Raw genomic sequence first — 27,593 nt, 5'->3', positions numbered from 1 at the left:
GCATCATTCAGTCTGTATACAAAAGGAAGGATAAAATGCTTGAATCTTACCCTTTATTTACTAGCTTTCAAAATGAATTGGTTCATTATCATCCTCTAAAAATGACGTTTGTGGGTTTTAACAATGAACTCATGAATTAAATATAGTATTTTCTAATCCATTGGTGTTACTATTCTTTTTTAAAGTAATAGTTCAATTTAAAAAAAAATAAATTTCAGTATCTTGGCAGAACCACATAAATACAAGTTTTGACATTCATTACATTAGATGATTAATGATATTTCTTTTGATATAAAGTCCTCTTATTTAAGATTTAATATTTCAAATATTCTAATGGGTACACTTTTTCCAAATAAAAATAACTAAAAAAATTCTTTTTAAATTTTGTATGCTAATATTTTAATTCCTGAAGAAGATAGATTAAATATTTAGTAGACTATTTCCAGGAAAAAAACATTGACATATTTTACAGTGGTATCCCCTAGGACATTCAGTGGATTAAGGGTAAAACAGATTCCTTTGTGTACCATTAAACAGCTGGCACCCTCCCACAGAGAGAGGAATATTTTCAACATGAAAAATATATGATACAACATTTGGTTGGCATTGGGAAAATATCTACTTTCAAATACATAACATTAAGTTTGTATTTTAATGTTTTTCCTCCTAAAAATGTTACTGATACAATAGCAGGAAAAATTAACCATAAAAGTGAAAGGGAAATGTGTTATAATTCAGAAGCTTTAATTTTCAACAAATTATTAGTATATGTATCTTCCTCTTATTAGAGTTATAATTCTTTCTGTTGCTCATACTGCCCTCTCTGCTCAATTTTTTTTTTTTTTTTTCCTGTTTGTTTTAAATTTTCTGTGACCCAGTCTATCCCTACACAGCCTGACCTGGGGACTGATTCCAGGGAGCCTGGATGCTGAGTCACAACAGAACACGTGTGCAGTTAGCTCTTGCACACTTGCCCTCGGCCATCAGGCCCTTCTGGGCTGTTGGGCAGGGCCTGCCCTAGCCCACGAGGCCGGGTTCCTGGGGCCAGCGGCTCATCTGCACTGTGCCACTGACAGGAGGTTTGAAGGGTGGTTACATCAGATCCCACAATTCCCTGCTGTCCTGATGGTGCTGCAGTCATGAATCCCAGGTGTCTCCCATCCCGTGGAGCCCTGGTCAAGCCTGGTTCTTGTTGACTAGTTGGTTCCCAAGTCATCTGATATGACTAATAATCTTTGATAGAGCTTCCTTTATATCTGGTATAATAAGGTATTCTAGGCTCCTTTGTATATTTCCTGCCTCACATCAGGAATCAGCCTTTTTTTCAAGAATCTTGGGTTCTGTTAGTGGGAAATATTTCAAGACTACCAGTCAGGGACTAGGATGCTCACCACTTTAGGATTGGTGATTGTTTCCAGGCCTATTCAATAGAAAGGAGAAAATACGTTTTTTTTAAGATCAAATTTATTGTGAGTTTATATAGATACTCACTGTAAACTCAGGGTTTTACTTACCCTCTTCTATTTTTCCCTTGTAAAGGGAATCCTAGTTCTAACAAGATTCTAGTAATAACAGATTAGATTATTACTCATTTGCTTTAATCCACAGTGCACACACGACAATCTCAGAATACTAATACTAACGCTACGGGTAATATAACTAAAAACAGTTCGAGATTTTTTTCCCTTTCTTTTTTCCTTAGAGTTTATTCCACTGGGGATGCACAAATTACTGTGTTAAGTTGACTAAAAGTTCATTTTTTGTGGGTTTAAGCCACCCCCTGTATACCAATTTAGACTCTTTAGCTTCATTTTAAAATCTTTAAATATAATTTTGTTTTATAATTATGTAAAATATTTACATAGTTCCAAAGTCAAATTTATAAAACAAAATATATTCAAAGAATATTTTAATCCCTCATCCTGTTCCTTTTTGCTCCCTTGAGTTAACCATTTAAAACCGTTTGTAACTTCTTTCTACTTTAAGCATATAAGTAAATATTATAAATCATATGCATTTTACTGTACACAGACACTTTTCTCCACTTTGCCATTTAACGATGTATTTTGGAGATCAACTGTATGGATTGGACATTATTTAATCCTGATTTAACCAACTGCTGATAGATATTTGGGTTGTTTCTGGTCTGTTACTATTACAAATACTGTTGTAAGGAATACAGCCTTGTGCATACATTTAAAAAATATTTTTGCCAGTTTAACTTTGGAGAGATCCTTAGATTTGGGTTGCTGGCCAAAAGGATTAGTACTTTTACCAGTATTGCCCAATCCCCCACAACTACCATAATAATTTGCAGAATTATCAGCAATGCATGAACATGCCTGTTTCTCCACAGTATGTCAAATTTTTGGATTTTTGCCAATTTAATACATGAGAAATAGTATCTGTTTTGGTTTTATTGTGTGTGTGTTTCTCTTAGTATGAATGAGATAAGCATGTTTTTATATGGTTTATTATTCACCTCACAAGCTCAATTTCTTTTTTTTTTTAAAGTTTAACATTTTTTATTGAGTTATAGCAAGCTCAATTTCTTATAGAGTTCTTGGTCTTTTTATTTTTAAAAGCTCTTTAAAGATATTAGAGATACTAACACTTGGAAATTTCCCCCCTTATTTTGTAATTTATCTTTTTTCTTTGCCCTGTGATGCCTTGCTTTATACCATATATATTTTGTATGCAAAATTATATTTTGTCTTATTGCTTCTGAAATTTGAGCTATTATTATGAAAGTTTTCCCTACTCCCTGGTTATAGAGGAATTTAATCTATATTTCTTCTAGTACTTCTGTGAATATATATATATATATTCATGTATAAAAAATACATGAACAAATTTTTCAAGCACCATTTGTTGAAAAGACTATCTTTCGCTGTTGAGTACCTTGGCACTTTTGTCAAAAAATTGACTATATATACATATGAGAATCTATTTCTGGATTCTGCTATATTACATCTACCTATATCTATATTTATGTAGTACCACATTGTCTTCATCTTAGTAAAATTTTGAAATTGATTGATGTTAAGTCCCACAACTTTGTTCTTTTCATAAAAATAGTTTTGGCTATTGCAGGTCTTTAGTTTTTCTATATAAATTTTAAAATCAGCTTATCAATTTCTATGAAAAAAAGATATTGGCATTTTGATAGGGATTGCACTGAGTCAATAGATCAACTTGGAGAGAACTGCCATCTTAACAATATTAAATCTTCCAATCCATGAACATGTCATCTCTCCATTCCTTTAGGTCTTCTTCATTCTCTCTCGGCAGTGTGGTATAGTTATCAGGGTACAGGTCTTACACATCTTTTGTTAAGTTTGTTCCTAATTACTTTTATGTCATTGTTAATAAATTTTTATGGTTGATAATTCATTAAAAAATGATTTATATTTTTATATATTGCTCTTGTATTGTGAACTTGCTAAGTTATTAGTTCTAGTAGCATTTTTTTTCTTTTAAAATTCTAAGATATATATACGTCTTTCCTTTTCCTTGCCTCATTGCCCTGGCTAGTACAGCCTCAAATAGAAGTGATGAAATCAGACCACCTTGTCTAGTTCCTGGTCTTAAGGCGGAAGTTTTCTGTCATTGATCATTAAATATGTTATTAGCTGTGGGTTTTTCATAGATGTTCTTTACTAGGTTGAGGAAATTTCCTTCTCAATTTGCTGAGTTTTCATCACAAATGGCCCTTGGATTTTGTCAAATAATTTTTCTGGGTTTATTGAAATGATCATATATATATATTTTTTACTTTATTCTATCATATGGTAAATTAGGTGATTTTAAGATGTTAAACTAACTTTTCATTCCTAGGGTAAACCCCACGCGGTCAAATCCTTTCTATATTGGTGAAAAGTTTGTTTTTAACGACAGCTCTTTTGATGTTAATTGACAAGTCCTTTTTCCGCTGTCAAAGACACTCCATTACTAATTAGTACAATTGATGATTTTACTATAATTCAAGTTCGCCTTGTGACCTCTGCATGCCTTTATATAGGTTTTATTGTATGCCTACTATGTGCTGTGCATTATTAGATGTTGAGAATACAGAAATAAATGGAAATAGATGCAAGCCCTTGCCCTCACAGCAATAGTGAAGATAGTTAAGTATAAGGTAGTTCAATCAGTGTAGGCAATATGGTATACAGCTGAGTTTTTTAGGGGCCAGGTAATTAGATTTACTTATTTTTAGAGTAGGTACTGGGGATTGAACCCAGGATCTTGTACATGTTAGGCATGCAGTCTACCACTTGAGCTATATCCTCCCCTCCACAATTGAGATTTAAATAAAGGGAGCTCAAGGTAGTAGAGTTTTTTTTTTTAAAGCCACTTGGAAGAAATTACCTGAAGTGTAAATTGAATTCAACCAAGGTTACCATATCACCTAGTATCCAAACAGGGACACTTTTCAAAGTGAAAGGGAAAACATGCATAAACTAGGATGTATAATCACCTTAGATCTAACCAAACGGGAAGTGTTTGAGGCAGAAATAACTGTGTGAAAGAGGACAAGGCCCATTAAAATAACTAAAAATCTTAATTTAGTGAGTTTGTAAACTGTAAGGAAGGAAATTAAGCCAGAAAAGCAAGCAGAGACTAGAATCTAAAGGCCTTGTAAATTGGAAAGGAACTTGAATTTTATTCTAAAGATAACAAAAGTTCTAAGCAAAGGCATAAAATTAAATTTGTTTGAAAAAGGTTAAGTTGAAACAACAACAGAAGGTAAGGCGCATTGTGGACAAAGTGGAAGCAAAGAAGGGTATCAGTATCTCTATTTGCGGGGGGAAAGGAGAGTGGGTATGGGTTTTGGGGGTCGTGAAATGCTTTACAATTGTGTGACACAAAGACCACTGAATTGTATGGTAGATGACTTAAACCTCAGTAAAGCTTTTTAGAAAAAAGGAAATTGTTAAATTCTCCAGGTTAAGAGGTGATAGGGGCTCTAGATTAATGTGTTGAAGTGAGGATTAATTCAAGAGATACTTAAGAGAACCTGCAAGGCCTTTTGACTGACAGGATATGGAGGTGTGAGGGAGAGGAAAGTCAAAGCTAACTTTCAAGATTCTGACTTAAGCAACAGGATGATGGTGCCACTTACTGACAGAGCCAGAGCCAGATGTGAGGTGGCGGTGGGGGAATCTTAAGACACGTTGAACTTGAGAGAACTGAGACATTGAAGTTACAGACTGTTTATGTGTCCCCTCAAAATTCTTAAGCTGAAACTCTTATCCCAATGTGATGGTATTGGGAGTTGAAGCCACTGGGATGTACTTAGGTCATGAGGATGGAACCCTCATGAATCTGACTAGTGCCCTTATAAGAGGCCAGAGAGCTTGCTAAATCTTTCTGCCGTTAAGTATTCAGCAGTGTAAAATACTATTATGTGTCAAATAAAACAAGCAAAGTATCCTCTGGAATTAAAAAACTGAAGTTCAAGTTTCAGTGGTGATAGTGGCAGAAACCAGTCTCACACTGGTTCGTCAAAAGACAATTCAGGCAAGGAATTAGGTTTGTGAAGCGGAAAGAGGGAAGGGACCAAGGAAGGAAAGATTTTTGTTTTAGAAAAGGTTTAGTCATATTTAAAGGCTAGGATGCAATTAAAGCAGCTGAGACAGTAGAGGAATGACAATTCACAAGAATCAGCTGGGGACAGCTGCTCTCACCTGAGATAGATTGCATTCTGCCGATGGAAAGTGTATCTCCAAATAAACCTGTGTCCACTTCAAAAAAAAAAAAAAAATCAGCTGAGTAAGATTGCTTAAATTTTAAGGTTTGGGTAGAGCTCAAGAGTCTGTGTTTAAGTTCTGGACGTGATTGTGGTGCTCAAGCAAGTTTGGGATCCAGAAGAATCATAGCACAAACTTTTTAAGATGGTTGGTATCTCTAAATACAGATCCTTCATGCTATTTCTTTTTAAATAGGAGAGGAAGAACCTGTGTGGACACAGGTACAGATAGATTTGGTGATAGTTTAGAAGTAATCTGCTAACAGAAGAGTTGGGAAAGGTGAAGATTTAATGAGACTAGAGGTTTCAAATTGTTTTGAAGAATGAAAGACAGGTTGTTAATGTTGAAGACTTAGCTGGGGATGGTGACCACAAATTGTATAGTGGCACCAACCTGTGCCATTATGTGGCTTTCTGTAGCAATTGTCAGCAACCCAACTGTAATTAGATAAGGCAGACAGAGCTGAATTCATTTAAGATTCAGGTTTTGCCACAGTTATAAATAAAATAGTGATAATAAGGCAAAGGAGTTTAGGGTATTGCCAAGAAAGTCTTTATTTCTCCTTCACTTTAGAAGGATAATTTTACAGGGCACAGAATTCTCTGTTGGTAGACTTTTACTCTAAACACTGTAAATATACCACTCTCTTCTTGATTGCCTAGTTTCTGAAGAGGAGCTGGATATAATAGTTGTCTTTGCTCCTGTATACCTTACCTGTATAGGTAAAGTATTTTTTCACCTGGCTTCTTTCAGGACTTTGACTTTATGTAATTTTAAAGGAGTATGCCTAGGGGTAATTTGGACTTCATTCAATAAGCAGTGGGAGGCAGTTACGGTTTGTAAACAGATCAGCGGTATGCTCTAGGAAGACTGGTAAGCCAGAATCAAATCCTTGTATTTAAGGCCTAAACCAGTGGTTCTCAGTGGGACTGTACAAAAGAACTGCCTGTAGTGCTCTGAAGGGAGCAGACTGTGGTTTACTTTGTCGGGGATGAGGCTCAAGCATCACCCCAAGCTTTTAAAAGTACTCCAAGATGATTCTAATATACGGCTGGGGTTAAAGGCACTGTCACTGATCTGTAATTTATGCTGATATAGTAAGGTTCAAATCAGACAAATAGACATACAATCTCTAACAAAATTCTGAATAACCTGTAACAAACAAAGCTGACCCTGTAAAATTAAAACTGAAAAAGCACATCATTACACCAACCCATCACAAAAGAAAAACAGATATTGAATATATACAATTTATTTAATAAATTAATGTCATTCAAAATACAGTGCCAGAACATTATGCAGTTGAACATGCTAGTAATGTTTGTCATGAAGCACCTGTGCTCATGTTAGATTGGCGGCACCCCGCTACTGCTAGTGGTTCCTGGGATTAATGCCAGAGCAGCCCTAGTTATCTGCTCTTCTGCACAGTTAGTGCAGAGAATTCCTGAACAGTTCACCTTTCTAATCCTACCCACCCCACACACACACCAGGTTAAAAAAAAAAAAAAAAAAAAAAAACAAAAAAAAAACCCACACCCTGACAGCTAACAGATATCTATACACAATCACTCTACAGTAATGCTTGTTATTAAATTAAGATGTAATGACCTGGTTAACCCACTCTAAATCTTTAAGATGGAGAAATACAACAGCAGCAGGTAGTTATACGCATGAGCCAATGTTAATGTAATACAGAAAGTGGAGGCATTTACTGATCAAAGCTCCACACAGACCCGCACGATGAGGGACTAGCAATTCTTGCGAGCCCAGAAACTTAAGTCCACACCTGGTAAATGACCAGCTGATTGGAAGACCTGTATTCTAGATAGACAAATATAAGTTAGTGAAAAGAGAATACATGCACCTAATAGTATAGTTAGACTGATCCTGCAGTCATACTTTCCCTGTGCAATACCATAAAATGGAAGATCTTCCTCAACTATAGTATAGGATTTAGACATTTCTATACCAACATGGACATTAGTGTTAAGTGCAGCTCAGTTACCTACACTGAAAAAACTATATTCCAGGACTTCAGAACAGAAGCACGGGAATGAAATACATATACTAAAATAACCTCAGCACAATTTGCGATATACCACAATAGGAACAGGAAACTACTTTAATAAGTGAACTTTTTGAACTGTACATACACAGGGCTAACAATGTTAGATAATCCAGGTTCTTATGCTCTCATGATACACATAAAAGTTTCTCAATTACTGGATAATTATTTCATATTATGGAAGCATATCTTTCTGTAAGACTCACTGATATATATTATACTGATGCAAATATTAAGTAGGGCATAAAAATAAAATTTATCAAAGATAGATTTTTATGTACTCATATTCAGTCCTTTCATAGCCTCTCTTATTTAGCAAACAGAATGACAAAGCAATAGATCAGGTGTGCACTCCCTGAATTTCCAACTATACAGGCGGTAGTGCAACCATTTCTCCATCCAGTTCAAACTCCTCTGTTCCATCTGGTGAAAAAAGGTAAGTTGGTGGTTTCCACGGAGATTCTTCAAGGCAGGATGGATAGAGTTTCCCCACGGTGCATCGAAAATCTCTCCCTAAGTCCCACAGTACACGTTCAGATATATGCTGCCGCAGAGACCACCGGTCAAGTTCCAGATCATACTGGTAGGTGACATACTTAGCTCTCTCGTTTAAGTGGGTTTCTCGCATAAACACACACAGAGAATTTGAGATCACGACAGCTCTAACACAGGGGTCTGAGTACCTCTTAGCAGGGATGTTGGCTGCCATTTTCCACTCATTTTTATTCACATCATAAATTTCCACAGTTACTGAAGACCCATCTACAGTGCCAGAGGGGAGTCTTATGCCAGAATTTGTAGCAATGTGCAACCCTCCAATATAGAAAATTTTATCACCAAAAGCTGCAGCTGAAGCAAAAGACCTGCTAGTCTGTCTCATGGCCATTTCCACCCATGAATCAGACCTTGGAAAATAACAGTACATGAGGTTCAGTGTCATCACATAAATGCAGTCATGAACCACCACTGCTGCACTCCACTGCCAAGCACACGGCAGAGGGCTTACCATTGTCCATTCATCCTTCTCAGTGTCATATCTTTCTACGGTCCTCCGGTTAAGTTCTCCACCTACACTGTCTCCTCCAATTGCATAGATATAGCCTTCACAGCAAACCAAAGATGGCTTTATGCGGACAAAAAGCATTGGGGTCTTTGGAAACCAGGTATTCTGCTGTGCATCAAACCAGTAAAAGCAGTTCACAGTTCTGAAGGCGGTCTGAAGTTTGCTTGTTTTACTGTGATTTGTTTTCGTGTTTTTCAGAGGAACCTGACCACCTGCTATGTAGATGTCATTATCAGGAGTTACAACGGTCCCAACCTTATGTAAATCAGCTGGTGGGCTGCACAGCTTGTAAACCTTTTCTGCTTGAGGGCTATAACAGACAGAAGAATAAAGACTACATGGATTTTCTGAAGATGCTTCAATGAAAATCATCATCTCCTCTTTAGTCATTCCAAGTCTTGGTTTGAAAAACTTGGGCATGGACTTATACAGACCTTGAACAACTACGGACTTATCATTGGGTGGCAGACCTTGAAACCAAGCTCTCTGTGTTACTTCTGAAAGTGCATCAATTCTGATTTGGCTAAGAACTGAAGACAAATACTGGGACCGTGATTCTGTGTTGTACTCTAGCCATAGCATAGCAGCTTCTCGAACTGTCTCCTCCTTTTCTACGTTTAAATTGTCACTACTGAGAATGTCTATCAGTAAGTCATGTGACAGCTGCATGAAAGCTTCCTGGTGATACACAGCAGTGAACTTGTGCTCCACCATCCTTTTAGCACTTTGTTTTAACTCCTCACAACTGAACAGGTCAGCAAAACTCAATAATCTCACACAATTCTCTGCATTTATTTTTTTGATTAAATATTCTCGACAACGTTGTAACACATCTTCTACCTAAAATGGAAAAGGAAAAAAAGGCTGATAAAGACAGGACAGACACATTTTATTTTTATGTAACATACAGCTATGTTAATCAGATCCCCATAGTGTAGTTTTTACTTTTAATACATATGTTTGGGCTAAGAGATAATGTCTTCCAGTAATAATAAAATTAGAAGACTTTGCACAGTTTTGCATTTCCTCTTCCTACCCAGTGGCCTACTTAACTGTCCTATTTAGGAGTCAGTAGTATAGTTTTTTAAGAAGCCTATTTCAAGTTAAACAGCCATAAGGGAAAGGTAAGGAAATTCATGCATCAGTTATGTAATTTTTAAAGCCTAGGAAAATACATAACTGAGAGAACCAAATAAATACAATGTAAATTAATCAGTACAGGAAATAATTATTGTTCAGAAGCTGGAATCCAGTTTTCTCTTGTTGGACAAGATAGTCATAAAATCAAAGTATCATACACAATGCCTAACAATACTTATTATTTGCCTTTCTTACCTGGAGTAGTAAGATAATCAATCGAAGGAACAATAAATTCACATACAGTTACAAGTTATGTACATTTAAATGATCCATCTTAGCCACTCTTAAGGTTTCCTAGATTTGTTTTTTCTTAAGAAGGAAAAGTAAATCTCAGCTGAGTCAGAAGTGCTACCTACTATACTTATTTAGTATCTTAGTGATTAACTAGAAGCAGTTTCTGGTAGGAAGTCAGGCTGCTTAGACTCAAAAAGTGGACAGGCTAGTCAGCACCTGTACACTGTCAAACAGTAGCTTTACTTCTCTAAGCCTCAGCTTTCTATTATATAAAATGGGGAAATCCTTACAAAGGATTACTTTAAGAATTAGATGAGAACCTAAATAAAGCAACAGTACAGAATCTGGCATATAAAAACATTATCATTTCATGTGGTTAAAAGCCATGTTAGTAGCCATAAGATACCCCATTCCCAGGCTTGTCAGGGCAACCTAGTCCAAGAGGCAGAGTCCTGTTTTGCACTTGGGCAAGCATATGCCTATCAGTTTCATTAACATGACAGAAAAAATATAAGGAAAAGTGTCATTATTTGTAGTACCAGTGTTCTGGAATCCAAACTTTTTAGCATTTCTTAAAAAAAAACACCTGCTTTTGTTCCTGGCTTTAAAGAAGGTAATGAAAACACACAAGCTACAGAAACACAGTGCTTATAGTAGGCATTTGTCCCTATCAAGTTTGGATTTAGGATGTGAATGTCTTTGATTCTAAGGCACTGGGAAGCTACCATGACCTCAGTTTCCTCAGAGTTATAGGTACAGCAGGACACTGCACAATTTATGGGAGAAAAAGAGTACAGAACTAAGAAAGAAGAAAGCTACTTAAGGCCTGGACAGTCTGAGTTCTGGTTACCAGAGTTACACCCAGATACTGGCATTTGACCAGCATCATTCATAATAATTCAGCACATATTTATCAAGTACCTACTAGATATCATGAACTGTTCTCCCAAAATTTAACAGTTTGAAGATTCTCCCTTTGTATTTCAGAAACAGAAAGTTTCTCCAAAGTGTTATTCCAAAACAGGAGAAAGGAGTGAGGAAAATATTTTTATGTTTTTTTTAATGGGGGGGGGAGGGTAATTTGGTTTATATATTTATTTATTTTTAATGGAGGTGCTGGGAATTGAACCCAGGACCTCATGCATGCTAGGCATGAACTCTACCACTGAGCTATACCTTCCCCTGAAAATATTTTTATATTCTTCTATGTTGGAGGGGAAATACAGAGTAAAATTGTTTATCATATGTAAATATATCAATCATCACTTTTTAGTTTAAATACTTCTCCTTAATAGCTCAGTATGGTCTCATGGCTATTATAAATATTTAAGTTTGATAATTTCCATAAGAATCTTGTTATCTTCTGGGAAAAGTAATACCATCAAAAATTAGTACATCTAAGCTTTTAGCCAAAAAACTGAAGCACTTACATGTAATAAACACTGTTAAAAATTACTTTTACTTGAAATCTAAATTCTGTGGTACCTTAGGCAGAATATGAAACTACCGTGAAAATTTCATGTGTCTTTTTAACTAGGTTCCCATCATAAAACTAAGTTTACAAGCTGATCAAATCCTATTCTGTTTTTCCTTTACACATTTTAAGAAAACTTAAATCTTCCAAAATCTGCAATAAAATTATAGACATAAGGCATCGCTAATGAAACAATGTTTCTCAAACAAAACAAAACAAAACAAAACAAAACACAGTTAATGCATATAACCCAGAGAAAAAACTGCATACCTGCAGGAAGCAAGCTGTTTCATAAAGCTGTTCTACAGTGCTGTCATTTATTGCCAAGTTACCCGTGTATGCATATGTTATTATTATCTGTAAGGTGGCTGCATCCACATTCCTCAGGTGTACGTGTGTCTGTTTGCTTTCACTTAGTCCACTCATGAACATAGCCCTATAGTAGAAAGGGGAAAAACAAATGTAGAGCTAAGAACAAAAACTAGGCAACATGGGCTATTTATTCAGAGTATTTGCTGATGGACAACATACAGGGAAAGCTTTTGAGGGAGACAACAGAAAAGTATAATCCACTGCCAGATATACCAAACTCTTCCATTATGTCATTCTGAATGAAAACATCAAAATTAATTTACTCCTTATATTCATACAATGGAATACTATTCAGTGATAAAAAAGGAACTCTACTGATAATGTACTATAACACAGACCTCAAAAATATGCTCAGTGAAAGCAGCCACATACTGTATGATTCCATTTATACAAAATGTCCCCAAAAAGCAAATACATAGAAGCAGAAGGGAGATTAATCATTATGTAGGGCTGCAGGTAAGAACAGTGAGTGACTTAAATGGGCACAAAGTGATGGAAATGTTTCAAAGTAGACTGTAGAGATGGCTGTACAGCTCTTTAAATATACTAAAATTCATTTAATTGTATGGTATGTAAATAAGATCTCAATAATGCTGTTAAAAGTTTCATTTACTCAAATTATTTTCTAAAAATATACAGTAGAGTTTCCTAAAAATTTGCTATATACAGGAAACTGCTGGAAAGGCAATTAGTGTTTTGGAGAATACAAGGTAAAATCCCCTCCCCCATGCCCATATATAGGGGAGAGATAAAAAATGCAAAGAATATCACTGCACGCACAGGACACAAAAGCCTGCAGTGATCAAAAATGGGTATCACAACACCCACTAGCTCGGGCACCTCAAGGATAAGATGAGGAAGGCTTTAAAATGGATAAAACAATGAGTCAGCGTAGAACACAACCACCATTTTTTCCAGGGGCATGGCTGAACATAATAAGGGCTCATGCAGGACACTGGAAAGATCACAGAGGGTTTTAAAAATGAGTCATAAGAGCCTGAGCTTTTCTTGCAGACAGTGGAGAACACTGAAGGGTTTTGAGCATGGATTTATTAGCATAATAAAATGTATTCTAGGATGAATACTCCATACTGACAGACATCAAGGGCCAAAGCCTGGCGGTAGGAAAACTGGTTATGAAGCTACTGCAATAATCTACATTAGAAGTAAGAACCACTTGAGCTAGGGTGATAGAAATGGATACAAAAGCTTTTACAAAGAACCAACAAGATTTAGTGATTTTTCTGAACCTAGTTAATAGAACAAAATAGGGAGTAAGAAATAGAGATAAGGAAAGAAGCAAAGCTATCTGTTTATTTTCAAGAAAGTGCCTGAAAAAATATTAATGATTGAGAGAGAGATTGTAAGGTAAAGGAAAAAAGTTAATCTTGAGAAAAAGTAAGTTAAATTTTGGATATATTTAATTTGAAGTGAGGGCAGCTGAGTCAAATGGAAATTATATAATAGTTAAGTAACATTACTGAAACTTTGAAGATCAGGTATTAATGCAGCAAACTTTTAAGTGACATGTGTTAAAACTAAGTAAATTACCTGAGAGAGACTAAAAAACTAAAAGAAAAACCTAACCAGAATTCCAATGACCAACCTGAGGTAGAGTTCGATTCAAAGGAGAAAAAAAAAAAAAAAAAGACAAAAAAATGACAGAAAGTTGAGAAAGATTCATCAGAAAAATAAAGACAAGCCAGCCAGTATAATGCTACTCAGGGCAAGAAAGGAAAGGTGTCCATAACTGTAGGGTCAAGGGTAACTAACACTGCAAAAGCAATTAGGAAGTAGCTGGTGATTTCTAGTGTAGTTCAGAATGAGCAGTAAGAACAGAAGCTAAACTTCAGGCAGCTAGGGAATGGATGAGTGGCAATCAATTAGGGTGGTTGATGACTTCCAGCCAAAGACGACAGAATGGCCATAAACAAACCCAACTGAGTAATGGCAAGTAGTAGGAAGTGTTCTTGAAAAACATCCAAGACATGACAAGAAACTCTAATAAAACCACCCATAGCCGCTAGCTTCACCTGTTTGACATGGGAGAATGGGAGATAACCAAAACCAACCTGAAAAAGAACTATAAAAAGCTCTGAGTAAAAACGGAAGATCTAGGGATCATGCAGTTTTTGTAACTATTCCAGTAGAAGGTTGTTAACTTTGGAAGAGGAAGTAGGGCAAGGGAACAGCTGACTATACAGAAGTTACCAAGACCGGTTATTCTAGAGTATGACTTATACCAGAATGAGAGACTTCTGTGAAGGAACTATGCTTCCTGAAGACCAACGATTAGTAGAAGCCTAGCCTACCTTATTACAGAAATTTTAAACAGACTTTTTAAGGAAAGAGTAAATACTTGCATAATATTATAACAGGCTGAATTACCACAGTGGAAGAGGTGCTGTTCTCAAGTAATTCCCTCATCTGGTGTCTAAAATGAACTGTATGTTACTAAGAAGTAGAAACTACTATTTCAGAGGTTCTTTGGATTTTCGAAGTTCTTAGGATGGAACCGCTAACTCAAACTACAAAGGAAGAACGTATCTCGTTCAAAAGGCGAAATTTCTAATGGCAACGATTGATAATAGCATTATATGTAAAGATACTGAAATCTACAACCTGAAAGTGGAATCCAGGTGAAGGACACTTGAGAAGCGATCAAGTTATTATTGTGGGGATATACAGTAACAATAATCTACCCAGTCCAGAGAAAAGATATACATGGGGGAAAAATTAATATACAAGTGTTTTCATCTTGTGGATTATGAAACTGGCCCAGAGATAGGATTTTAAAGATGGGTGGCTTTAATCCCAAACATGCATTGGATTATTCTTTCTACTTACTATTATTTCTACCTCTTATTACCTGATTTCAGGAGAATACATTCTCTCAGAAAACCAAGGATGCTAAAGAAGAGAACTACCTAGTGACAGGAAAATAATGGTTGCCTTAAAAAGACTGGGTTGTTTTTAAGGTTGTAACATTAATGAAATATTTAAACTTCTGTCTTCAGAAAAACCAATTCCAACTCAATCAGTTAAAGATAAATAATAATCTCATGGCTAGAGAATTTAAAGAATAGTGTATTATCTATACAATAAAAAATAAAATTAATGAGGAAGAAAAAAACGGTAAGACACCAAGCCCATAAACCCACATGTTACTTCCTGATAAACCTAATGACAATTCAGGTAGACAGAACTGCTACATAGGTTTAAAAGTTACACAAGATGACTACGAAGATTATTACCAGAAAAGATTCTACTCTGTGATTACAAATATCAATCTACAAACCCACAACTAAGGCATAAAGCTCTTTCCAATAATGGATAATCAATTTATAATTAATAGTCATTAAAAAGGGAGAACTAATGGGCCCAGGTTTGACTAAATCTATAACCTTGCATTTTAACACCACCTACTAAGCCAAAAGATATGAAAAAAACAAAACAAAAAAAATCACAATCACCTGGGAAGCTTTTACATAAACAAATCCTAAAACTCTTAACTCAGACCTGCTGGATCATAATTTCTAGGTTTGAAATCTAAGAATCACTATGTGTAGGAGCACAAAAGGATTCTGAGGATCCTCTAGTTTCACTAGATTCTCTAGAACCGCTTGTTTGCAAATATGCTAAACTTTTTAAGATAAGAAATCAGTGTTGAATCTGCATGAAAAATCCACACCTAAACCTGAAATAGCAGGCACAGCAAGGCAACTGACATTTGGGTCCTAGTGTCTGTAAGCATCATGAGATGTGTTACAATGAGGAATGTGAAGTTTCTACACTTTCTGTATGCTAGCCTTGAAAAGTCAAGATTAAACCTGTCCTGTCTGTAGCTGCCACTAAAGAGCAGCAGAAATTAACTTTCATTGATGATCTCTATTTATGCCAGCTAAGAGTCGTAGTAGGAATACAGTGGTCCACATTTAATTCTTCTTTATTCACCTTGTCCCTTTCAAATATTAAGCAATAATTCAACCTAAGGGCAGAGACCTATATAAAGGAATTTCTATACCTTAATGCTATTTCTCTCATGAAACACATTAATAAAGAGAAACCTACCTTAAAATGATTAAAAGTTCCAAAAGATTGTAAAAATGTAAAGTTCAGCTTTATTTACTTATAATTAGCAAATAACTAAATCAACTAAATTCTGAGGCATAACGTTATTTATTATTAACTATTTAACTCTGGCAAAGAGTCTGGTAAGGCTAAAACGGTATCACAAATGATAACAGTAACCAAGAATGAGAAAAGGAACTCATTTTTGCAAAGGAAATAAGTCCTTAACATGTCTAAACAGCAACAATTATCCTCAAAGTTATTATTAATCTTACTGTAATTCTTAAATTTATAAACAATGACTGTTTTCTAAGTTTAATATTTTAAAATCTTATAGAGTAAATGAAAATTACCGCATTGGTTTTCCTTACTCTTTCAATGAAAATACAGTATTCTGTATCTTTTTGCTTCCCCATCATTAAAACTTTACCTGAGTTAATTTCAACAAATTTCTTGTGTTTAAACTTTTGTAAAAATGTTCACCTGTCCCTTACTTATACACACAACAAGGTGATTTGGCAAGCATCCCCTGAATAGAATATTTAAGCAAAACGGTAAGACATCTATTTTTTTAAAAATTTTGAATAATGTATACAAGAATTCCTATTAAAAGATTAAAACAAGCTAACATTTTGCATTTGAAACTACAAACCAACTTAAAGTACTTACCTAAAATAAGAGCTACATGTTGCAAGAACCATCTTATGACAAGGGAATTCAGTGCCCTCAACAATTAACACTATGTCAGTAAACAACTGCTGTTCATAAAACAGTTTTAACTGTTCCAACAAGGATACAGCATATTCAGTATTGATCTGCTTCTCGTCTTGAGTGGACATGACTATATTCCATTAATATCTCCCGGAGCAGATTAGAAAAGTCAGTCTTACTGATGGAAGGTCAAGTGAATGCTTCAGAAATAAAGAAAGGAGAAACTCTGCTTGCTGTTATCTGCAGCATTCAGAACCCAAACTGACACATTCATTAACGAATAGTATCTTGTTACAGGCTTAGAATCACTACTACTAGGTCATCCTGTATTAATTAGGTTCTTCAGAATTTTTCAACACAGTCTGCAGACATCTTGCTCAAATTTGCAACTGCTGTGTAGCTCATGAGTGAAAGAGAATAACACATGAGGTAGATTTCGTGGCAACATCCTACATTCTGTGGATCCTCTGGAGTAACTAAAAAGAAAACAAAAGTTCAGTTAGAGTATCTAGGCCAGTACATTTTTAGAATACAAGGTTTAAAATGACAGACTTAAATATGAACTATATTTATGTGAAGTTCAACTTTAGATATTACCATAAAAATTAAACATGAGAAAAGGGGCATTTAAAAAGTCTACTACACTTAAAATAAAAAAGAGACTGAAGAAAATTAACATGTAGTTTTAAGTTAACTTTTTGCCTTCCATACAAAATGTAAACATTCTGGAAAATAAGGAGCACATAAATAAGCATACTTTTAAAGTTCTTTAACAATAAGTAATTTAAATTACCAGCAAAGCCAAACTCCTACAATATTTGTTTAGTGGCAATACATGACTGTAATTTAAGAGGAAAAAACCCCTTTCTCTTGCAAGAGGATTCTCATTTTAGGAATATAACTTAAATATATTCACACAGACTTTATATTTAAAGTACTTAAACTATATGATAAACAGATTCAATTTGATTATTTCCAAAGTATAAACTATGTATTTTTAAAATGTGCAGTTCAATCCTGAGATGGAAGTAAGTGCAATAAATCTCTCCATACAGTGTTTCCTTTCTAGAAATCTTTATAAGAACATATAATTTTACCGAAAAACAAAACAGAACCAAAAACTATGCTAAAACAGAGACATATTCCTACATAGGAGACTCCTTATTATACAAATATGAATGCTCAAAATGTGTAAATTTAATACAAATCCAATTTGCAGAAGATTCATCTGGAAGAATGCACAAAAACTGCCAAGAAAAAAAACCTGCAAAGGTATTTGAGGGGAGGGAGGGCAAGTTTTTCCTCATGACTCTATCAAATAGTAAAACGTATTACAAATTGACACTAAACCCAAGTAAACAAAAATAAATACAATAAGCAAATAAAAGACACCCAAGTTAAAAAAAATACATTATTAGATATGATAAAGATAAACAAGGTAAAGTTGGAACAACTGGTTACCCACCTGAGGGGAAAAAAAAACCACCTAGGTTTTACTCATACCACATACCATTCACCAAAAGAAATCCCAGCTGAATTAAAGTTTAACTATAAAATGTTATTTAGAAATCAGTATTTACAACATATGCAAAGGAATTACAAATCAGGAAAAAAATATACAATGCTATTAATAGTTAAAAACTGTCACCTATTTTCTAATTAGATGACTCAGTTCCAAAATCAGAAAGTCGTGTTGTTGACACGAAATCTATAAATATATTTTGACCATCAATGGAAACACTATTACTTTTTCTCACAAAAATATCATCCGTATGTTAAAAAGATCACATTGTACTTCCTGCCAAACTATACTATCACATGAACTGCAAACTTGATAGAGACTGTCAAATTTCCAGCCAAGTTAACTATATGAAAGTAACTAAAACAGGTGCAAAGACAGAGACTTTGGGTCATTTAAGGTAATGACTTTACTTCTCCAGATCTGAAAGTTACACTACAAATCTAAGTTTACTACTATAACCTCCAAGGCTAATAATACCTAAAATCACTGGCTGTTTTCACATATTAACAATGCAGCAAGGACCAGTGATAGTGAGAGTGTGGGGGAAGTGAGCATTCTTACATAGGAGTATAACTCATATGTATCTATAAGCCCTTAATCAAAACTCTTGGAGCTAGTTATGTTCTGGAATTTAGAATTTTTCAGATTTTACAGAGGTAATGTGATTATCATGTATAAGACTCGAAGAGTCTGGGACAGAGCTCCATAATTGAACATATTACTATTTTTGCTGAGGGAAATATGAAGTATAAAAAAAAATACTCTGCATAGTCTCATGTTATTTCAGGTCAGGTTTTGCAAAAAAAAAAAAATTGTTTTAACTTAAGAGCTTTTCGAATTTCAGAATTGTAAGTGAAGTATTATAAGAGACATAATATACAAATGCTTTATATCTCAATCAATTCCACCTCTAAAATTTTATCTTACATAAATGTATGCGTGTATTAATAGACTGAAAGTCCTAACCCCAGCTGAAGGACCCAAAATCGTTCCCATCCATATTTAAACCAGGTGACAGGAACTGGTGAGTAGGGCCAGGATGGATTTAGATCACACTGCTAGACTCCAGAATTCCTTGCAGGCTAGCTGTACAGGCTCATTTTGGTCATTTCTTTAACTGTATACAATGACCTGATTTTTTTTGCAGTGACTTTTTATTTATTTATGTTTTAATGGAGGGAGGTACTAGGGATTGAACCCAGGACCTCATGCATGCTAAGCACGCATTCTACTACTGAGGTACACACCCTCCCCCTGCAGTGACTTTTTAGAGCCCCATTTAATTTGTTATGTCTTGGTTTTACTAGATTTGATTTCTTTTTATCATATGCACGAAACTGTATTAAAACAATTGTGTTAAAAACAAAACAAAACAAAACAACAACAAAAAAAACAATTGAAGTCTGCTTTTAGAAAATTACACAGTGAGCCAACTTTATGTAATCCTCATTGTTACTGCTTTATACACCCCTAGTCTTTGTAATCTAAGGTACATTTTCTTCCTAATCAGGTAATTTTTATTTGATCTCTTAAAATAGGCAGAAAAAGTAAGTTATTCAGACATCATATTAAGTAAGTAAACATAATTTAAACAGCTCTGTGTCAAGTACAAGTCAAAATAAAATTCAGTGTCACTTCTCTGGGAACAGAGACTTCAAAATGTACTAACTAGAAATGTGAAAAGTTGCTAAGTTTAAGATACCAACCAACAACCTTCAAATGCCCATAACCTATTTTTCATAAAAAGATTCCTTCTCTCCTAAAAATGAAAACTTGAAATCAATATCCTAAATACTCTGAAACATTTCACAAAGTCTGTACTATATTACTTAATAACCAATGATCTGATACATTCTACAAATTTCCATTTTAAATATATTGTATCATATATAATTCTGTGTTATATCTAAACTTAGCTTCAAAAAAGTCATACTTCCTGTTGTCTGTAGAAGTTAGCATCCTCAGACTGTAATTTTCAGGTATTAATAAAATTGCTTACTTAATTTTATATTATAAGTTAATGGCTACTTAAATTTAACTTAACAAATGTCTGAGTATTTACTATGTGCTGGTCATTGTACTCTAAGTACCCAGACTGAGAGCTGCCAACCACTAAAGCTCCAAAACACCAAGTGCATTTACTTTTACTATGGACTACAGCCAAAATCACGATTATCATTTAAAAACATGGTGTTTAAAAAACCAATTATTCTAGACAAACTCAAAAAGAAAAAGAGGCAGGAAAATGAATGAAATCTAGTTGTCTTGTTATTTCATTTCCAAACTTTTGACAGAGACATAATACAAGAAATTTTATTCTTTACCATAAGAACAACTGTAGCACAAGCAAAATGAGCAAGAGGCAGTTGGCACTTGTCCCCATTGCTAACAGTCACAAACAATGCAGAAGGAAAAACTTACTGAAGATCTATTTAAACCTTCTGAATTTTATTAGTATGTGCAATGATTATTTAATTTAAAAAAACAAACTTTCAAAAGCTATACTACTCTCTTTTCTCATCACAAAGACAAAATATTTTAGGCTCTGCAAGCCATAAGGTCTCTGTCTCAAATGCTTAATTCTGCTGTAGCCTAAAAGTAGCAAAAGTAAACATGTGAACAAATGGACATGGCTGTTTCAATAAAACTTTATTTACAAAAACAGACTGCAGGCCAAACATACCAATCTCTACTTCATGATCAAATATTACAAAAAAAAAAATCAGTGACTAAAATGTTTTTCCTAGAAGAATGTTTTCCAGTTAGATCACGAAAACAAGGAAAAAGCACGAACCTTAAATGTTTGAAAGTTGAATATAATTCTTAATCTAACCTGTCTATATTCCACTTTTCTTTTCAACTGAAATTTAACCCTTCTTCCCTAATCACAGGACTGCTTTCCCCATTACTACAGGTTCAGTATACTTTTGAAACACTATTTCTTTTACCTAGTGTGAGTACCCTTCGTTAAGGTTAGAATAAAAGGACATTCCTCTCCAAGATCATCTGCTGGAGAAAACAAAAACTCACAACGAGAAAAAACTATTTTAGAGCCAAATACATTTTTAAAAAAATCAACTACAACATATTTACATACATTTGAAAAATAGAAGATACATACAAGACAATGCTTGTGTAAAGACATTTAGTGAACATATAGATTCATTAGATGCACTAAGGGCCAAAGACTGGGGAATCACTATTAATTCTGGGCCAGGAACCTCAAGATTAACAGAAAGATCCTATATTTTAAAGCTGGTCATTAGAACTTATTCCACAGTGAAAAAAGCCAACTACAATAAGAACTAAATGGGAGTCATACAAACACAGTACAATGAAATTCAGAATCTAGTAAAGTGCAATAATTTTTGACATAAAAACTATGCATAATGTTTTTTTCTCCCCTAAGTTCTGGGCTCAATTCAGCATTTTTGATTGATCTGGTTGATGGCAGAGAATAACAGCAATGAATAAGGTTAGAATGCTATACATAGGATGAGATCCTTTCCTATACTTTTTAACAACTGACTTACTGCAAATAATTAGGGAACAAAGACCAATTTATCTTTAAATCTAAGACCTTCCTATAAAATGAGAAAAATTATAAATTATTTGAGATTGAGAGGAAGAAACAAAAGCTTTGATTCCAATATATTTTCTCTAGGATACCCAAGTCTCCAAGGTTCTATCAAGTGAATTCATCACACAAAACTGTTTCAAAACAAACATTATTATTAAATGATTATCAGGATTAAATCAGTCAGCAATCCATAGCAACACACACAATTCTACTTAAAAATCTCAAATACCTCTAATGGAAAATTATTTCAATACGTTTTCCTCCCTTGAATAATCAATGTGACTATAAAGTAAATTTAGACAGAGCTAACTTGTCTTTCATTTTCACCATAAAACCAGAAATGTAGAAAAACTCAACTTTCAAATTACTTGTACAGTCAACCCTTCAACAACATGGGTTTGAACTACACGGGTCCATTTTTTTTTTCAGTAGTAACTACTACAGTACTACATGATCTGCAGGTGACTGAATCCGCGGATGTGGAATTATGGATACAGAGGACCTGGGAATCTGGAGGGCTGACCATAAGTTACATGCAGATTTTCTAGTGTTGGTAGGGCTGGCACCCCAACTCCCAAGCTGTTCAAGGGTCAGCTGTACTCGAGAAGTTTAAGTTGGTTGTCTGAAATCTCCACTTCACTTTCCTAAAATAGCAGTATTTTAAAAAGTGCTTAAGCCCTTAGGCTACAAAAGCCAAAATATACCCAAACGTGTCTCTGTAAAGAAAATTTACACAAAGTAAATACTACTGTAATACGCATAATTTAAAGAATAGTAACAATAAATTTTATATTCATTTTGTAGATTCTAAATATCGATATGAGAGGAACAGGAATCAATATTAACTGGAAAAAGGTATGAAATGTTGAAACTTTGAAAAATAATTCTAAATACTTCTACAGGTTTTAGAGGTTGATGGCAGTGGTTTTTATTACGGGGAGGGGATGTGTCTAATTTGGCTTTGAAATCTAGTTTTCATTTCCACAGATGTGTCATTTGTAGTACCCTTCCACAGAGTAGCTACAAAAACACAAAAATATATAAAACAAGCTTTTCCAATGTTACACAGGCAAGACCTGGAGGATAAAGGATTAAATAACTACTGAGTAAGAAAATGAGACTGATCAGCAATTATCTGACCTGAGTATGTGAAATGAGGAAGAATAAAAAACTGGCGAGGAGTTTGCAAACAAGGACTACAAAAAAACTACACAGTAAGGACAAAACATCATAAAGAGGAAGGGCAGTGGGGGCTATAGGTCATTTGTGTGAAGCACTTCCAAGTTGTATATTATTAATTTAGGTGATGCTGTATCACCAGTGATACAAATGTCTATACAGAAGATCAAAAACTTTGGTTGGAAAGAATCCAAGGCATTCTGAATGTCAAATATGGCCAAAAAATTAAGAGTATCAACTGTGGAGCCAAATTACTTGGGTTGAAATCCCAATGCTGCAACTTACTAGTTGTGTGAACTTTCACAAGTTATTTACTTTCTGTGCTTTAGTATCCTCATCTATAAAATGGGGGATAAAAACAGAACTCTTCTCAATGGACTAAGGATTAAATAAGTTTTATGAAGAGCTTGGAACAGTGCCTGACACATAGTACTAATACATAAATATCTGAAATTAATTATCTTTATTAACACACTCACTGGTCAAGCTTTTTGTAGCACTTTCCCAACTTTTGAATCTTCACACCTACACAGGTCTAATGGTCCCAATTACAAGGTTTCAACACTCAGAGTTCTCTTTTCACCCTGAGTGGTATTTTAGACAGGAGAAATTTATTCAAAGATTTCAGGGAGTATTTTGATGATACAAACCATGAAACAAACTAGTCAAGAAAGACTAACCTTGAGAAGGCTGATGCCCCTGCAGAAAAATGACAGCCAGGAAGGCACTAGCCATAAAACAAGCCTTTCTTCATTTCAATGAGGAGATAGGTTTTCCTTAAGGAGGACAAAATACTGGTGCCAGAAAGTTTGCTTTCAAGTTATCAAAACAACTCTGACAGCTGAGAATGTTTGGAAGACCACTTGATCTTCAGATTGATTGTCAACCACTACACAAACAGACTTTTTTGGAGTTGGGACAAACATCAATTAAAAACAAACACCTTGCCTTCTGAAGGGCGTCTCAAGTTCTGATAAATTTCAGTATAGCTTCCCCTACTCTAATAAAATTCAGAGCATAGGTCCATTCCCCTGTGCCCCCCCTTTCCAACCATACTGAAAAGACTACACAGCTCCATCAAGTTAATTATGCTCAGTAATTCCTAAGTAAATCCAGGTCATAGGAATAAGCTTCTGTACTACAATATGATTAATAAGTTATCTCACTTTTAAAAAATTAAACAAGAACATAAAGGAGACACCACCTGTGATAGAATAATTATGTGAGGGTAATATGTCCTTTTATTTGGGTATCACTTTTCTTTTCTCCTCTCAGTTCTGCACAGACTTGAGAAGGCTGGAAAAATATAGACTAAAACAAAATTGACCTTAACTTTTTCAATGGGATTTCATTTTTCACCAATCAATGATATTTCCAATCACAAGAGCAGACAAAAACATTTCCCAGATATTAAATACTCATGAGGTCATTAAGGGCATAGCCACTTAACAATGATTATGACTACTGAAGTTTCTCGGTTTCTTTAAAAAAAAAAAAAAAAAGTAAACTGAGGAATACTTAGACTCCTCCGCCTACCATGGAACGTACTACATGTCACCCCTTGTCAGAGGTATGGGAGTGGAACTGAGAAAAAAAAGGGAATTTAAAAGCACCTCTCATAACATAGGGAAATATATACAAGATCTTGTGGTGGCTCACAGCAAAAAAGAATGCGACAATGAATGTAAGTATGTTCATGTGTAACTGAAAAATTGTGCTCTACACTGGAAATTGAACAGCATTGTAAATTGACTATAACTCAATTAAAAAAAAAAAGCACCTCTCATTAAATGATTATATTTTTCTCCAAATCTACAATAATCCCTTCTTCTCATACAGAGGAATCTAGGTACTGAAAAATTCTGGCAAGTGAACCAGGAGTAATCTTCATATATTTAAAAAGTTAACCTGAAATCAATCTATCATTTCTAATGCTCTGAGTTATTTAAATATTACATGCTCTATTCAAATTCCACAAAACTGAAAATGATAAGACTAAGATATAATGAAGGACTTTGACATTTTCATTCATATTTTTTATGACAGCAGAACCAATCCTTTTTTCTGGTCTTAGGAATGTGAACAAGAAGAAAATCAATTCTTTTCTAAATACATGAATAAAATCTTTCGGAAAACTAAGGATTTTTGGCTTTTAAGACTGCATTCAAGTTTCTATGAATTTACCACCCACTTTAAACACATTCAGGGTTCAATGTTTGGATTTTATAAAATAGCTCATTATTTCCATCAACCAGAAGAAAATCTATGGCGAAGTGTGGACCAAAGTACTATGACCCCTCTAGTCCCACCCATCTCCTTAAAGGCCATGTGAATAACCAAAGCTAACAGTTTATGGTAATTCTTATGAAAACAAAAAGAAGAGTTACAGCACTTAAAACTCTTCCCACAAAACTATCTGTAGAGAAAATAGCACTATGTTGAAAGGCATGAATATAAAGCAAGCTCAACAGAAATATAATGCGTTTACTGAGGACAACAATCTTTCGAGAATTTCAGGGCCCAATCTAAAGGAGCTTCAGTAAGCACTAGACCAACAAAAGATCAAAGTGAAGAAGTAAGCTTAACATTAGCAAAATTCCACATCATCAAGACAGGAAAACTGACTGGTTTGACTTTTCAATTTACTTTCCGTCAGATAAAAGTCCTTCTGAAAAAACGTCAGGGAAGAAAGTCCTTACCAAAGGTTAAGTAAAGTCACTTACAATTGCGAGATTTTAAGTCCATACCACTCAAATTAAGGCAAAAATTCACAACACAGAGGGAAGGAAAAAAAAAACAAACAAAACAAACCACCCTGTTAAAAACCAAAAACCCCACTCTGTTAATTCCACCCTATTAGTTGTCTCAGCGGAAGAAAATATAATTTTAAGCAGACCATATTGCTGATAGGATTGTTTCTGGACGCCTGAATGCTGAGCCAGACGTACAGATTCATGTATCAACAACACATGACCAGTTCTGTAACCTACGTTTTTATAAGGCTAACTGATACAGAAGACAGATATTTCACACAAACATACTCTTTTATAGTTAATTTTATATTTCAGAATCTTCTGTTTTTATTTGAAGGGGCCATTGTGGCATCGGACAATTCTAGAGCTCTGTGGAGTATATTCCTCTCCATTTGAGATAGCTATGAAAAGAGATCTTAGATTAATAAACCAGGAAAAAAACGCCGTTAATTCAAAATAACTACTCTACAACAAACTAAGGGATATTCTTCCATGCCACGGTTTCTCAATTCACAGGGAGAGGAAGGTGGTCGAGTTCAAGTAAGTTAGCGATTTCTCAGTCTAAAGTAAACACGTTCACAATTTTCCGTTTCAAAGGGCAGCTTCTCTCTTTTTAAAATCATTAGTAGATCACAACGGGACCTCTGTTAATCTAGACATCTCAGTTACTTCAGATGTACCGGGAAAGAAAAAAATGCAAAGGGCTTGCCCTCTTTCTGCCCACCGTCTCGCGAACATGTCGCGAGTCGTTAAGAGAAACAGCTAGATTTTGGCAAGCGCGGGCGCCAGCCGGGGCCAGGGCGCCGCCCGGGAGACCCGCGGCCGGAAACGCCCCCGCGAGCGGCGCGCCCCGCCGCCCCAGCCCCGCGCACCGGCCGGACGCCGGGCCGCAGAGGGGCCGCCGCGGGGTGCGGAGGGAGGCGCCGGCCGCCCGCGCCCCTCCCCCGCCCGCGGCGGAAGCGTTTCCGATTTGAAAGATGCCGCCGCCGCCGCCGCCGCCCCCCGCCTGCCGAGCCACAAAGGGCCGAACCCCCTCCCGCTGCGGCCCTCCTCCCTCAGTTCCTCCACAGGTCGTCCCGGGCTCCTCCCGCCCGGCGCTGGCGACGGTTGCTTACCTCTGTCCCAAGCGTTGGGATCCGGTGCAGCCCGCGGCTCCGAAGACACTGGGCCCCTCGGGCGCGGCGGCGGGGGCGTGGCCCTCCCGCCGCGGCCGGGGCCGGGGTCTCGCCTCCGCCTCCCTCTGAGGAAGGCTGGCGCCACAGCCTCCCCTTCCTTCCGGTTTCCTCTCGCGCCCTCCCTAGGCCGGTCCGTCCTGAGCGGAAAGCAGCGTCCTCTCTGGGAGCCGCCGCACGCTCCTCCGGGCCCGACCACCGCCAGACTCCTCCCCCGGGAGCCGCGCCGCCCGCGACGCCTCGTCAGCCCCGGGGCCGCGAGACGCCCGGCTCGCCGCTCCCGCCCCGCCCCTGCGGCGCGCTCTCGCCCCCTTGGCGGGCCCCTTCCGCGGCCCGGGAACGCGCGGACAGCGGACCGTGAGCCAGCCTTCGTCAGGTTTCCTTTCCCGCCGCTCGCGCGCGCCTAGCAGCACAGGCGTCAGTTTTGCAGTTTCCCGGGTTCTCAAGAACCCCCCCCGCCCCGCCCTTACCCTCGCTCTCCCCGCCCTTTTCCTTTGCTGGATCCCA

The 27,593-nt window shown here is 36.2% G+C and overlaps 1 protein-coding gene across 1 annotated transcript; it reads right to left on the bottom strand.

Moving 5' to 3' along the window:
• Positions 1–6,279: 6,279 nt before the first annotated feature.
• On the bottom strand, positions 6,280–27,293 carry KBTBD2 (kelch repeat and BTB domain containing 2). Its single transcript, XM_032483758.1, has 4 exons — positions 27,030–27,293; positions 16,839–17,356; positions 11,997–12,162; positions 6,280–9,718 (listed from the first exon to the last, which is right to left on the bottom strand). Exons 2-4 carry the CDS (start codon positions 17,006–17,008, stop codon positions 8,183–8,185), a joined length of 1,872 nt encoding a protein of 623 aa, XP_032339649.1. The 5' UTR covers positions 17,009–17,356; positions 27,030–27,293; the 3' UTR covers positions 6,280–8,182.
• Between the last annotated feature and the right edge of the window lie 300 nt (positions 27,294–27,593).

Source organism: Camelus ferus, chromosome 7, assembly GCF_009834535.1.
Source record: "Camelus ferus isolate YT-003-E chromosome 7, BCGSAC_Cfer_1.0, whole genome shotgun sequence".
Taxonomy (NCBI): domain Eukaryota; kingdom Metazoa; phylum Chordata; class Mammalia; order Artiodactyla; family Camelidae; genus Camelus; species Camelus ferus.
Note: the sequence above shows the minus strand (reverse complement) of the source record. Positions and strands in the feature narration are given on the sequence as shown.

Excerpts from the sequence above, each read along its gene's own strand:
- KBTBD2 (XM_032483758.1), bottom strand. The coding sequence starts at position 17,008 with ATGTCCACTCAAGACGAGAAGCAGATCAATACTGAATATGCTGTATCC. Across the intron at positions 12,163-16,838 it reads ACATGTAGCTCTTATTTTAG|GGCTATGTTCATGAGTGGAC; the intron begins GTAAGTACTTTA and ends TTTCTACTATAG. Across the intron at positions 9,719-11,996 it reads AAACAGCTTGCTTCCTGCAG|GTAGAAGATGTGTTACAACG; the intron begins GTATGCAGTTTT and ends TTTCCATTTTAG.